Here is a 14,406-nt window from a genome sequence, read left to right as displayed (position 1 = left end):
ACAACGGTCGTGATACTGCGTGTCCTAATTACAAAGATGATTACTTATGTTTATATTTTATCCACTTTTAGTCATTGATTTCACAAAACATAAAATATTATCATTTTCGTTTTTTATTTAATTAAAATTCTGTCAACTCGAGTTAACTGTCGAACAACAATTAAATATTTTGATATAATTACACATTTGAACATTGTTATTTTCATATTCTATCAATTTAATTATATTTTAATAAATTAAAATAAATTATATATTTTTAAATTAAGTTAATAATAAAATATATTTAATAAGTTAATATAAAAATATTTTCAAGTTAATATATATAAAATTATATTATATATAATCCGGGTCATGGGTACCCGATTCATAATTTTTTTTATTTTTCTTTAAATTATATTATTTTTAAAAATTTACATAGAAAAATTCTAAAATTTAAAGTTTAAAAGACTATAATATATATAATCAACACATAAATTTTAACATAATTGATATAAAATTTATTAAAAATTAAAATAAAGAAATATAATTAAATTTCAAATGTTTTGAAGTTAAAATAAATATTTTAAAAAATAATTTAGAACGTTAATGTGAAACAATTTAAGAAATTAAGAATTTAGAACGATTTGGTGTCAATATTTAAGAAATTAGGATTTTAGACTGTTAGAGTGAAATAATTTGAGAATTATGAATAAATATTTTTATACAAAATAAAAATGAAAAATATAATAAATCGGGTACACGGTTAACCAACATTTTGTGACCCAAACCCGACCTTGAAACTTGAAAAGAAATCAAGCCAGGTACCCGACCTAGAAAATCGAGTATTTTTATTATAAATACCTGACATTTTTTAACTGGGTCTACAGGCCAGATTAATCAGGTCGGAAATTTTTGAACACCCCTACTTGACATGACATGTGACATCATTCATTAGAGGATTAAATTTATCTTAATTTATTAAAAGTGTGACTAAATTGAGAGAATATGTATATAACAGTGAGTGAATGTGTGTGATTATAGCAAAATATTTAATTGTTGTTAATATCAATTAACTCCGGATGATCACGTCTTAATTAAATAAAAAAGAAAATGACCATATCTTAAGTATATAAAAACGAAAGTGACCATATCTTAATTAAATAAAAATAAAAACGACCATGTCTCATGTTCTCTGAAATCAGTGACCAAAGGTTGATAAAGAAAAAATATGAGTGACTATCAATGTAGTAAACCCAAATTTTGAATGAAATAAACGGAAAAAACGAGTATAAATATTTTAATTCCCACCAGTGACGATTCACTTTCAAATTTCCTCCTTTTTTTGATTCAATGAACTTTCTGGTCTCCTTTTCGAATTCACAACGGTCGTGATACCGAGCTCCGTTCAAGCTTTTGGCTGTTCTTGGCGGTTAATTTTCTGGGTTTTGTTGTGTTGTTTCTCTGATAATCAAGAACTCGGCGGCGTGATTCGAAAGCCCTGTTTTTTGTTTCGGTTGAAATCGGTGATGGGTTCGACGGCAAATCAAAACCCGAATATGGGTTTGGGTTCTTTCCCCAAAAGGAAGCGTCGGGGGTTGTCGGTGGAGGATACTTTGAAGAAGTGGATCGATAATCCCGACGAGAAGAGGGCTTGTAAGGCACCGGCGAAGGGGTCTAAGAAGGGTTGTATGAAGGGAAAGGGAGGGCCGCAGAATCAGAACTGCCGCTACAGAGGCGTGCGGCAGCGAACGTGGGGTAAATGGGTGGCGGAGATACGCGCACCCAACAAGGAGAAGAGGCTCTGGCTCGGCACTTTCCCGACTGCTCTCGACGCCGCTCTGGCGTACGACAAGGCCGCCTCGGCTATGTACGGCCACAAGGCCATTCTCAACATGCCCCAGGGTTCCATTCACTTGGATATCTGCGATCAACACGCCGCAGCAGGAGGCGGGAGTGAAACAGAAACGGCGGCGACTTCTTCTACCTCAGCCGTCAATAGGGTTTCAACTGCAGCGGAGACGACTACTTCTACCTCGGCCGTCAATGGGGTTTCAACCGCAGCGGCGACGACTACTTCAACCTCGACCGTCATCGGGGTTTCAACTGCAGCGGCGAGTACTACGTCTAGCTCGGCCGTCGATTTGTCCAATGGGATTTCAAGGGGTACTTGTGTGGGTTCTGAGGCCGCCGTGGGAGGCGGAAGCGAGACAACAACGGCGGCGGAATTCGAGTTCCCAGATTACGGGACGAAAGATTTCAAGTTTGCGGACGGCGTAGACGTTTTCGGCGACATTTTTTCTGAACTTGGATTATGTGATTTGTGGGAAGACTATGGAGGTTTAGGTTTAGAGGAGATTTTTCATCATTAGAAACTTCTCTTTTCTTATTAGATTAGCAGAGTTTTGGGATACTCTTGGAACAGCTTACAATCACTTTATGTATAGACACTGATTCATAAATATGAAAACTAAATTTCATTTTCATTTGTATTTTTTTTATTAATTCCAACGTAATGTCGAGGAAGAAAACCAGTGCTTTAATGGATTCGGTCACGTTAGCTACCATCCGGGATATCCTAAAATCCGTGCCGACGTTCAGTGGCTCAGACATATTCGTCACAGAGATCGTTTCTTCAACACATTGAGTTCAGTTTCAATCCGAACACCTGCTTTTAAGGCTGAAAATACACTGTTCATACCATTCAGATAATGAACAATGAGATGACAAATTATGCACTAGAAGTTTAGGGCTTGAAATGAACAGGGGACATGCTCATGAAGTAGACAGAAGTGAACTTGGAATCAACATTCTCTTCAATCCGATTGGCCCATGTCTTCAATACTCTTTGGTAAGCTTCAGGCCGCTCGATTTCATCGTACTCGACGGGTCGGCATGGAACGATCCTCATCTTTTCAAACAAATATATTAACTAGCCGTATGAACAAAATTCCATTCGGGGTTAATCACACCAAACAGCTTCAAACTTCTCGAGGACCAATTCAGAGTTGAGTCATAGTTTGAGGCCTTTCGGTGAAATTAACCCGTTTTACCCGGACAAGTTGGTTGAAGTAATCAACACCTTTCCAATCATCGCCATTGTTTTTGATTGATTCAGGCATGATTATGCGATGTTTTATGTTGTGTGTCCATGGATTGTCTGAATTTGATTCAACCAGAAATGGTGCTCATTAGAACTCGATTAACATGCTTAACCACTTAATGTTCTTCTAAAAGATTATAAACTATTTAAGCTATCAAAATGAATATATAAGAAGTTCATCTGTTGTGTTTGAGGCTTTGAACCCACCATTCAATGGAGACGACAGAAACAAAAATGCTTTTAAGATCGAACTCGGGCAAGCCGTGCCCTAATCTCTTCTAACTCTTCCTCCTCGTCAGCACCCTCTGCTATAGCTTCTTCCTGTAAAATTCATTCGAGATTTAGATCATCGGACTGCAATGGCAAGTGAAAGAAAAGGGTTAATTATTTTTTCAAACCTCATGGGAAGTGCTTTCTTTATGGGTAGGTACCCTCACTCTTTCCTTCCGAACAGCTTCAGGGAGCTGCGCCGCAGTTTCACCAGCTATTTCCGAAAGAACCTTGTCAACTTCTTCTTCGGTCTCTTCAATATCTTCCGAATCCAAAGCCGAGTCAAGGGAATCATTTACCATTTCTTCGATAATCCCTGCCTACAAACTGATTCATGACACATGAGCTGAAAATGGTTGAATAGAGGCATTAATCTTGAAACAAGAAACACGAAATTCGAAAGATATGTAGTGCATGCAGATGCTTCTCACATGACACTTTAAGTCCCTTATACTCTAAAAAGGGGATGTCCCTCAGTTTACACATGTTACCATGTAGTAGACCACTTCCATTATTTCAATCTATATTACTCGAACTCGAATATACAACAGGGGATGTTTCTCTTTTCCTTTTAGTCCTAAAATGTGTTTCTTGACCAAGTTTACTTCTGTGCAACTTTGGGTTGAAAAAGCACCAATAAAGAACCAATATAGAAACAGCATATCGATTCCGAACAACAATAGTAAAATATTAAGTGTTCTTAGTATGTTATGGTCAATTCTAATGCCGGGAAAGCACACATTAGGAACTGCTGAAACAGGATTGCTGACAAAGATCATAAATATTATGAAACAAAAACTGGCACATAAATGCAACGAAATTACGAGCTTGAAATTTACCTTGGTCATTTCTTTGCTAAACTCTTGCATTGTGACAGCCATTTGTGGAGCTTTCATGAGATTGTTTACAAGTTTCATGACTTCAGCACTCTTGGACAAATGCCAAAGGTTCGAGCAATCGCTTCAATACATTCCAGCAAGAGAAAATTTAGAAAGAAAAGCAGTTCTTACAGAGCAAAATCCATGTTTAGACTTTAGGTGTGTCAGATTACAATAAATTACTACTAGTATTGATATGATATGTTACTCGGACTCGGTTGTGGTGTCAGACACGGGTATGTATCCAACACAGGTATGGTTAATTTTTTTTTAAGTTCATCCATATACTTGGAGGATCCTTGGAGATCAAATCCTTGTATCCATGTGGCATACGAGTGTTGATCATGGATACCTTAAGATAAATGAAGAGTCCATGCAACAGAGTCGATATGTTCATGGAAACAAGCATGTGCAAACAGCACTCTCGACCTATGTTCAAAAATAATTCTTTTTTCTTTCAAAGTAAAGGGACATAATAACATTAATTGGAATAATCACAGTATAGAATTCAGATGCATAAGTTGTCATACCAACACTTTCTCCAAGGTGCATTGATATTGAATTGAGCTGAGCTTTATTCTCGTATAGACGGTTCACAGTTTTTCTCGACATTACAATTTCTTTTGCAAGCGCCTGAAAAGAAATGACTCATTAGTAGCAAGTAAAAAAAATAGATAAAATTTCACATAACACATCCACTAAGGCTAAGGCACACAGATTTCAGTTGATCGGACCACCCAAAGAGAACGTGATCATTTCTTGATGCCAAAAAACCAACATCTTATTTTCTGTTTTCAGTTTGCCGTTCCAAGTAGGAACTAGCAAAGTGCTAGAACTCCAGATCTTAAGATCTGCTAGAGAACTTATTGAATGAATACCGAAGATCAGCTAGATTTATAATAATCGAGCAGCATCCATTTCATGCGTGATCAATCATTTATCTAAATAACCACCAACTCCAATCAACTTCAGCAATCTAAAGAACAAAATTACTCTACAACCATATTAGTTCCTACATCCTTTATTATGAGCTTAAGTTTACAAGATGCCATGCTTCCGGGCGGCTACATGAAGTTGGCTTAAAATTTTACAAAAATGGATGTTTGAGTCCCTATTGTTGAATGCCACTCTTAAAGGTGACTACATCAGGGATGGAGCGAGGGGGGATGGTCTGAAAATTTCAAACTCTCACGTAATTTAAGTATTTGCTTTGTATTCTCTATTGATAACCTCTTTTCGCCCCTAAAATTTTATCCCTTAAAATTGTACAAGTTCAACCCTCAGTATAAAATCATGCGTGCGTCCTGGGCTACATGAATCAACGGATAAGCCTCCAAGATTTTGCTGTAATTATGTAACTTATCCTAATCAAACCATTCCAAATAATAAATAAACAAAAGTTGAATTCTTCAACAACTATGACATGGTGAATCTATTTAGCTAAAGTTCCATTGAAGGGAAAAATAAAAGAAATTTTACCTTAGCAGAACCCATGTCATTTCTCTTAGCAGCTTCTTTAATGGCTTTCTGTACACCTTTCTCCTCTCTCTGAATATCTAAAATAAATAAATAAAACTCAGAACAATACCACCAAAAAAAAACCCCATTATTTCAAACCTTAAATCTCAAATACCCATTAACTGAAAACCCAAAATTACAAGCAAAAACCAACCATCGAAATTTTGGCAAACAATTAAGTGGGTGGAATGAAAATATCATGCCTCTGATTTGGCGTTCAATGTTACGGCACTCTAGACGAAGCTTTCTTTGCCAATCTCTTAGTAATTGTTGTGGATTCGGCTTCGGTTTCAACATATTCTTGAATTTATCCATCTTTTGACTCTAAATTAGTCGGGGGTTTTTTCAAAAAAGATAAGAAATTTTTCCTGGGAAAGCTTGGGTTTTTTAGAATTTTTTCTCTCTCCTTGATGGAGGAAGGAGAATGGCTTAGAATCAAAGCTTTGCTTTTCGTTTTGTTATTTTTTCCTTTTAATTTTACATTTCCGTGTTTGGTTTCGGAATCGGAATCGGAATCTTTTACATTTCTCTTTTCTTTTACTAATATTTTCCGGGAAAACAAATACGATTGATACAATTCCCTCTTAGCAACACGACGTCGTCTGTGAGAACAGCGTTAGATTTTCCTTTTCAGTTTTCCCCTTAATTTTTAGGGTAAATTACGTGTTTAGTAGTTAAACTATAAGTTTTGGTCCGTTTTAGTATCTAAATTTTCAGTTTTTTAAAAATCATACCTAAAGTTTAATTTTTGTTTCAATTTAGTACTTTGTCTTTAAAAGATTTAGTTTTTGTTTCATTTTAATACCCCGTTCAGAATTTAACATTAAGTTTGGAAGAAAATGAAATTTTAGGTACTAAAACATACCAAAATTGATAATTTAGATACTAAACGTATTAAATTTTTACTGATAAGATACTAAAATGAAATGAAAACTAAATGTTAGATATGATTTCGAAAAAATTGAAAGTTTAAGAACTATTTGTGTAGTTTACCCTCATTTTTAATGCAGTTTTGTTTAATTTTAGCGCTGTGCCGACACAAATTTAAATTAATAATAAAATTTTATCATATTTATAAATAATAAAAATGTTTTTAAAATTCATTTAGGCTTAATAAAAAAATAAGTGTATAAAGAATACCTCGAAAAATGTTTTAGTTTCTAAAAAAAATTTAGTTAAAAATATGTGTCTAAAATTTTATCCGTTATATTTTTAGGTACGACCGTTAAAAAAATCATTAAGTAACACGTATTACATTTATATTTTTTTAAAATAAAATATTATTTAAAAATATTTAAAAAAATCTAGACGTGACACTTGTCACTTAACGATTTTTTAAACGCTAGACAACTAAAATTATAATGGAAAAACTTTAAACACTTATTTTTAACGAAAAAATCTTTAGGCACCAAAAATTAATTTTAAATATAATTTAATCACTTATTTTTATATTAAGTCATTTAACAATAATTTTAGATGAGATATTAAACTATTAATAAATTTGAATCTTTATTATAATGATTTTCAATTATTTTACTTCAAATATAAAAGGAAAAATAATTATAATAATGTTAGTTGAAAAATAAATATATTTTAATCATTTTTCATTGAATTGAGAAATCGTTGACATTCTACACGAGTTCTATTAAAAGTTGTTTAATGCACGTTTAGACCTTAAAGTATATTCATTTTTTCATTTTGATATCTAAACTTTTGTTTGTCGCAATTTAGGATATGTTTGTTTTCCTTTAATTGGTTTTTCGGAAAATGTTTTCTTTATTTTCCAGTGTTCGGTTGTTGAAAAATAGATAATCAATGTAATTCATTTTCTTGATCAACTGAATTTCTTTTGTATTTTTTGGAAAATGACTTACCATCTGATTTTCTACAAGTTATTTTACGAACTTTTCACTTCAAAGCATATACACTCAAAACATTATTATTTTATATATTTAATATTAATATATTATTTTAGTATCATTTTAATAAAAATATTAATTATTAAATTATATTTATTGATAATTCTTATAATATAATATCATTTTTTGTTATAATTGTATTATTATAATATAATATAAAATATTATAATTTTATTTTAATAATATATAATAAATTATTAAATAAATTATTCTAATATTTTAAAAATAATAATAATATTTTGTTAATAAATAATATTATTTATAGTATTTGATGTTTGTAATAAATAATTTTTAAAAAATTAACAAGTGAAAAATGAATTACATAATATAAAATGATTTATTTTACGAAAAATATTTTTTAAGAAATGTAATTTATTTTACGGAATTCATTTTCTGAAATCTATTTTCAGTGGAACAAACAGAACTTTAATATCTAAACTATCATTTTATCTAAGTTTACATCTAGAAGGGAAAAGTTGACAATAAGGACACATTTTTAGTAGACTCCAACAATTTATTTATATTTTTGAAAAATGAGAAAGAAATGATTGTTTAAGCCAAATTGATAATTGATTGAGATTAATGGTAATAAATGAAAATATATTTACAACAACAACAATAAAATTATATTCTTATATGTAATGAGATAAGGGGAGGTAGTGTAGTAGACTGTCCCCAACGCCAGATTTAGAACAACTTCCATGGAAGACCTTCGACAGTCAAGGAAATTAAAAATAAAAATAATAAAGATAAAGATAAAGATAAAGATAAAATACAATGCATGTATAAATAAATAAATATATAATTAAACAGTCTTTATATACGCATATGTGGCCACCCATCAAAATTTCCTGTTTTTGCTTCGCAGCAGTTAACTCTTCCTTAAGTCCCTGTGTCTCGGTTTCAGATTCCACCTGCAAGGCATTGAGTTTGCTCTCAGATACTTTAAGCTTCCCTTGAAGATCTTCTAGAGAAGCTTCAAGCATGATTTTATCTGCACGTAAATGAGAAACTTCAAGCACAGCTTCTGATGCTGTTTTCTGCTTTGCATCCTGGGTAGCAGATATCTGTTCGGTGAGGTGAGCCACCTCTTTGGAGGTTTTCAGCTTCCATTGTCTTCTCCATGTACTTTTGATTTAACTGGCTCTCTACAATAACAAGTTTTTCTTTCTGCCTCTTGTTCTCTTGAAGAAGTGTTTCTAGCTCGAAGTTAAGGGCTTTCTCTTTCGAGGTTATTTCTTCAAGCATCGAGGAATGCTTCTCTTCCAGAGCTTCAACTTCACTAGCCATGTTGGAAAAAACTTTTTCAGATTCCTTCAGTTCTGCTTCCAAGACTGAACAATGCTCATTTAACTCCGCCTTTTGCTTCCGTAATTCTCCATTTGCTTTCTGAAGCATACTACATTCTTCGATAAGACTTTCAGTAGTAGCTTGTAGTTTGGGATTAGCAACTTTTAGATACTTACACTCTTCTTGAACTTCTAACCACTGCTTTTGCATCTCTTCCATCTTCTGTCTCATATCAGCCTTTTGTGCCTCCTTTTCATTTTCCAGTCTTTTTATCTCTTCCTTAAATTCCATTGCTTGAGAATCTGAATTTTGTAGTTCCAGACGATGAGATTCTCTCTCCTCAGTCAGATACCTTAATTGTGCTTCCAAACCAGAGATCCGTTCTGATAACTGTAGATTTTCTTCTAGTTCAGACAAATGAACTTCGAGTTCCTGTTTCCCACTTTCAATCTCCATAGATTTCTTTACAAGAACCTGGTTGGCTGAAATCTGGGAATCCATATTGCTATTAAGGACCATCATTTCACTATGTAAATCTTCCAAGCATTTTTCAGTAGCAGCAGCTTCTCTGAGCATGGTTTCTATGTTTTCCTCCAACTGGCTTTTCTCCTTCTCAACAAAAGAAACCTGGGCTTCTAACTCCTTCTGATGATGTCTTAAAGCCTCAAGCTCCTCGTCCTTTAGGAAATTGTCAGATTTAAGTTTCTCTATCTCAGATATATTGTCTGACAATTCATTTCCTAAACCACTTGCCTCTTTACCATATTCACCAACAGAACTTTCTCTGAAGAACTGTTTTATCTGGACAAAATTGTTCAAGATAATCTCAACTTGCTGTTTTTTACTTATCAAATCTTTACTTTTTACAATCTCAGAGTTCTCAGAAACAGTTCCCTGAGGATTTACATGTGAATTAAGAGCATACTGCCGCTTTAAGTTAGCTAAAGAGAGTTGAATCTATTCATGTAACTCAGCAAGCAATGTAGAGACTTCAATGGCATCAGGTGATTCAGAAATACTGTGTTCTTCAAAGGACAGAGTAGTAGGTTGCTCCTTACTCTCAATTTCTGTCTGCTGGTAATGCTGTAATTGCTGTTGCAGTTTGTCGATTTCAGACTCCTGTTCTTCTGCTCTGGCACGATATTTGGAGAGTTCATCATCAAGATAAGAATCTTTGTCCTTGAAAGCTTCCAATTGCAGCTCTAGGTCAGCACATCTATTTCCTAGTACAGACTGTATCTGTAAATGATCGGCATAAGGTACTGGTTCATGTCTAGAAAGAGAATTCTTTCCCGGATGATCAGGTAAAAGAGAATTCAAGATGGCACTATGATCTTTGCTTGATTCTTTGAGCTTAAAATGTAGATCAAGATTTTCATCAGTAAGCTCGTTGCAATCTCTCTCGAGTTCCTGCACCTTCAGTTTTAGATCTTCAATTTCTCTGATTAGATCGGAATTATCTTCTTTTTCAGAACCCATTTTTTTTAAACCTTGGACATCAAGAGCTTCGGACAATTTCATTTCCAAGTTAATGATTTTTTGCTCTTTTTCAGCTAATTTGCCTTTCCATTCAGCTTCACAATCCATAAGCGATCGAATCCTTGAAGCTTGGTCGGTCTCCATTTCTTGGTTCTTTTCTTCCAGAGTTTTCTCCTGAACCTGAATAGAGCTTTCCAATTTCCTATGTGATTCCTGCAGCAGCTGGTATTGGACCTCTAGATTTCTGTTCTCTGCATGCAAATCTCCTCTTTGTTGTTCAACAAGATCACTTTCACCGAAGTCATCCTTTCGTGATTCTTCACATTCAGATTTTGCTGCAGAAAGGTTATTAATTTCTACTTTATGCTTTTCTATTGTTTCTTCCAGCTCCTGGAGAATGGAAACGAGCTCAATAAATGAAAAGATATTTACTAGAAGAAAATAAAGAGTTAATCTCATCTATTTATTTTCACTCATTTAATGATCTTACATCTGTATAAAACTAAAAAGACTTTACATTACGTAAGTAGATCCGGGAAAAAATTCTGCATACTCATGTAAAACAAATATCCGAATCTATGTGACAGTCAAAATGTGTGTTTTCATAAGTCTATGGTGGCAAACAAAATCCAGGCCAACAATTGCCACTCAATCATAAAGAATAATGGAGGTTTTCCATGCCTAAAAATTTGTTAAACCAAATAAAAAAAATTACAAAAGAACTCCTCTAATCATCTAACAGTCTCCCATGTCGATACTTCATCATCGTCCGTCATCAGACATCTAATCGAATAGTCCGTCGTCGTGCCAAATATCAACTAGAAAGTCTACAATTTCCTGCACAATCAGATATACTGCAGTTAGTAGTTGTCAATGGTGTTTGTGATGATACTCCCATGCCTGCTGTAGAGGAAGCAGGATCGAACCCCCTCTCTCTTTTCGTATATAGTAAGGAACTAAAATGAGGGAAGGAATTGAACCGTAAACGACCGCTAAATCACTTGAGCATTTTAATGTATTCTTTGATGATTGATTCGATAAAGACAACTACTTGTTCTTGATGTCCAGTTCGGGAAACTTACCGGCAAAGGAATTGGCTGGGAAAATGGCTCGCTAGTTAAGAGAAGCTCTTCGTATGTTGTGGACCAGCTGCAACATAAAGTATTCAAGGTTATCATCCAACGTATTCGAGCAACTATACGAAAATTTTAAACTAGTAAAATCTACACATCAAGCAAGGGAGGAGATGTTCTTTGTTTATTCGTAAATGTTACGAGTAATAACAGCTATTTCTAATTTCTATGCTGTAACGTGTATGGAGTTTGAGAATGGGTAAATATAAACATCATCAATAGCCCTTTTTCATATGGAAAACCGGATCAGTTACCGGTCACCTTCCAAAAAATATGGCACACGATAAACAACATGTGCCACCATAGGAGGCATCATCTCTCGTTACTCGTACTTCGCAGGGTTTGCAAAAGTTTCATTCGCATTGAAGTTTGATCAATCGTCTAAGAGAAAACATGAAAAGCATTGATTTTTTTCAACAAACACGGATTTATACCCCGTAGGCCAAACCGGAATAGCAACTTCAGCTCAGACTTTTTAACTGCACATCTTAAAGACAAAAGAAAAAAGGCAAGCCAGATGTTTATTAGCACCAACATTTTGGTTCTCCCTTCCCATTTTCCATCAAATGCAAATTTATTACAATTCTTGTTTAAAGAAATCGTCGTCATCAAATGCAAATATGGCATATATGGTGCCTAATACTCACCACCTAGTCCGGGTTACACGGATTTCAACTAGGATGTTCCTGAATGTATATATGGTGTCTATCTCCTCACATCCAAAATAGTATATACAGTAGTGCAATACCAGTCATTGCGCAAACGGAAGTAGAAAAAGTTATACCTTATAACTTGATCCTTGCTAATCTTTCGTGATTGTTGCGATTTATCCCCTGTCCACCTTTCTCTGTTCTCGTGCCAAGCGATTGCAGCTACATGATAGAGTCAATTAGATTATAACTTCATGCTCTCAAACATAAATATGTGCTAATGCTCCGTTGTAACAAAAACAATAGTTCTAATTCTGCATTTCCTTTTGAATGGTAACTTTTTTTTACATGGAATGGGGATATGACCCTCTAAAAATACATAGAGCGATTTTCAAAAGATAGAGCATATCCGTATCGGATACATACCCGTATTTGACATGTGAGTCCAAATGGAGAGTAGATCAAGAGAATGAGTGGGAATTGTCTTGTAATAGGCCATGTCTTATCTTTGAGAAATTTCTTAATGTCAATGAAAAAACTGGGAAAATACCGATAATCAAACATTATAACCCATCTAAAGCAAGGGAACTAACCATGATTTACAAATGCAGAAGCGCTTGCATCTTTTTCTGCAGGCCTTTTCCCTTTATCAGCGGATTTTCGACAATCCGATGGATGTTTCTCATTCGAACGGGAATATCCAGTATTGAACTCCATCATTTCCGAACCAAATGACTGTTCCCTTTTCATAAAGGTTGAAATACTCACCAACAGTGCTCTTCTTAAGTTCACTCGAAAGTTTAATTTATCCACGAAAGTTTGTGAGGCTTCAAGTCCACTGCCATGAATAAACAAGATCTTTTAAACAATGAACATCAAATATAAAGGAAAAAGAAGATATTTTCAGTCCGAATATACACTTTTTACAACAATATGACTCCATCAACTGAGCTCGGTAATATTACATAACCATATATCGCAACACAATCTGTTTTTACATCACATATACATCTAACACCTTATCACAAGCTTTTCCATCTTGATTTTAAATTTTCTTATGGCTCGGATTCTAAAACATCTTTGGAAATTAACACACATACACACATTTATCAACAATAATAGCTCGGTTCTACATCAACGACCTCCTTCCCCTAGCGTTTATTCGGTTCAATCCAACATAATCTTATCCTTATGGACATGAAACAAGTAAACCGAAAATATGGAATTCATAGAAGAACATCCATTAACATGAATCAAGATCTTGCTTTATTTACATGAAAGCAAGCCTCCAATTTCACTCAAGTTCTTGGATCTAAGAACACAACAAAACTCCACCAGATTCATCAAAATTTTCCCATGAATTTTTCCTCATTCAAAAATCTAAGCAAAGCAAAAACCTAAAGAATCTCCCCTTGTTTTACACAATTAGGATTTCAGAATAGTACATTTTTTTTAACAATCTTGACTATATATACACATAATGAAAGAAACAAATTCCAGATCCATAGCTTTTCAACTTAAGAATCAACTAGAATAATAAACCCTATCATACAAGAACAACAATGTGAACAAGTCAAACAGACCATATAGACAAAAGATTCATAAGAAAACACTAAAAACCCAGACTTTAGAGAGAGAAAAATTCAACAATGCATTTAGCCATGAGAAAGTTTAAAAAAACCCCCATTTTCAGAATCAACACATCCAAACAATATAAAACAACAACAAAAATGGGAAAAACACAATAGAAGAGAAAGTAAACAAGAAAAAACATACCTTTGAGAATGCTAAAGGTGGGATTTTGGAGATGGTTTATGGGAAGAGATTTAAAAATTAAAAAACGAAGGAAATCAATGTGTGTGTTTTCTGCAAGCCTTCTTGTTTTGTTCGCTTCTTGTTGTGTTCTTAGCTTTGGTTTTCATTACATTTGTGTGTATGAATGTCTTTGCCTAAGCCGACGTGGAATTTTATAATTGATAGACTTTGTATGCAAGTGAAGTGAAATACTTCTAATCTTTTCGATAATGATGGTATGGGTCGAACTAGGTGAAATTGTTTTGGATTAATTATAAGGATGATTATTTATGTTTGTATTTTATCTATTTTTTATTATTTTTAAATAATATAAGATATGATTATTTTTATTTTTATTTAATTAAGATGTGGTCATCATGGATTAAATGTTGTTAA

General features: G+C 33.8%; 3 protein-coding genes and 1 pseudogene across 5 annotated transcripts; 1 reads left to right on the top strand and 3 right to left on the bottom strand.

Annotated features, from left to right (window-relative positions):
• Positions 1-1,324: 1,324 nt before the first annotated feature.
• On the top strand, positions 1,325-2,417 carry LOC120132344 (dehydration-responsive element-binding protein 2B-like). Its single transcript, XM_039149127.1, has one exon. It carries the CDS (start codon positions 1,506-1,508, stop codon positions 2,346-2,348), a length of 843 nt encoding a protein of 280 aa, XP_039005058.1. The 5' UTR covers positions 1,325-1,505; the 3' UTR covers positions 2,349-2,417.
• A 217-nt stretch (positions 2,418-2,634) lies between these two features.
• LOC120132345 lies at positions 2,635-6,255 on the bottom strand (annotated as a pseudogene).
• Positions 6,256-8,296: 2,041 nt separating this feature from the next.
• On the bottom strand, positions 8,297-11,209 carry LOC120132346 (myosin heavy chain, striated muscle-like). The gene is given in 4 exon segments (XM_039149128.1): positions 8,297-8,374; positions 8,489-8,756; positions 8,758-10,841; positions 11,174-11,209. Coding segments are annotated over 4 exon segments (2,466 nt in total).
• LOC120132341 lies at positions 10,977-14,110 on the bottom strand. Of its 3 annotated transcripts, XM_039149125.1 has the most exons (6): positions 13,993-14,110; positions 12,810-13,054; positions 12,643-12,722; positions 12,351-12,438; positions 11,516-11,582; positions 10,977-11,270 (listed from the first exon to the last, which is right to left on the bottom strand). In XM_039149125.1, the coding sequence occupies exons 3-6, from the start codon at positions 12,713-12,715 to the stop codon at positions 11,217-11,219; spliced, it is 282 nt and encodes a 93-aa protein (XP_039005056.1). In that variant the 5' UTR covers positions 12,716-12,722; positions 12,810-13,054; positions 13,993-14,110; the 3' UTR covers positions 10,977-11,216. The 3 variants fall into 3 exon arrangements, with proteins under 3 accessions (XP_039005056.1, XP_039005054.1, XP_039005055.1); XM_039149123.1 differs by lacking the exon at positions 12,643-12,722; XM_039149124.1 differs by lacking the exons at positions 12,643-12,722; positions 13,993-14,110 and having other exon boundaries at positions 10,978-11,270; positions 12,810-13,136.
• Between the last annotated feature and the right edge of the window lie 296 nt (positions 14,111-14,406).

Source organism: Hibiscus syriacus, unplaced genomic scaffold, assembly GCF_006381635.1.
Source record: "Hibiscus syriacus cultivar Baekdansim isolate YM2019G1 unplaced genomic scaffold, ASM638163v2 tig00110561_pilon, whole genome shotgun sequence".
Lineage (NCBI taxonomy): Eukaryota > Viridiplantae > Streptophyta > Magnoliopsida > Malvales > Malvaceae > Hibiscus > Hibiscus syriacus.
Note: the sequence above shows the minus strand (reverse complement) of the source record. Positions and strands in the feature narration are given on the sequence as shown.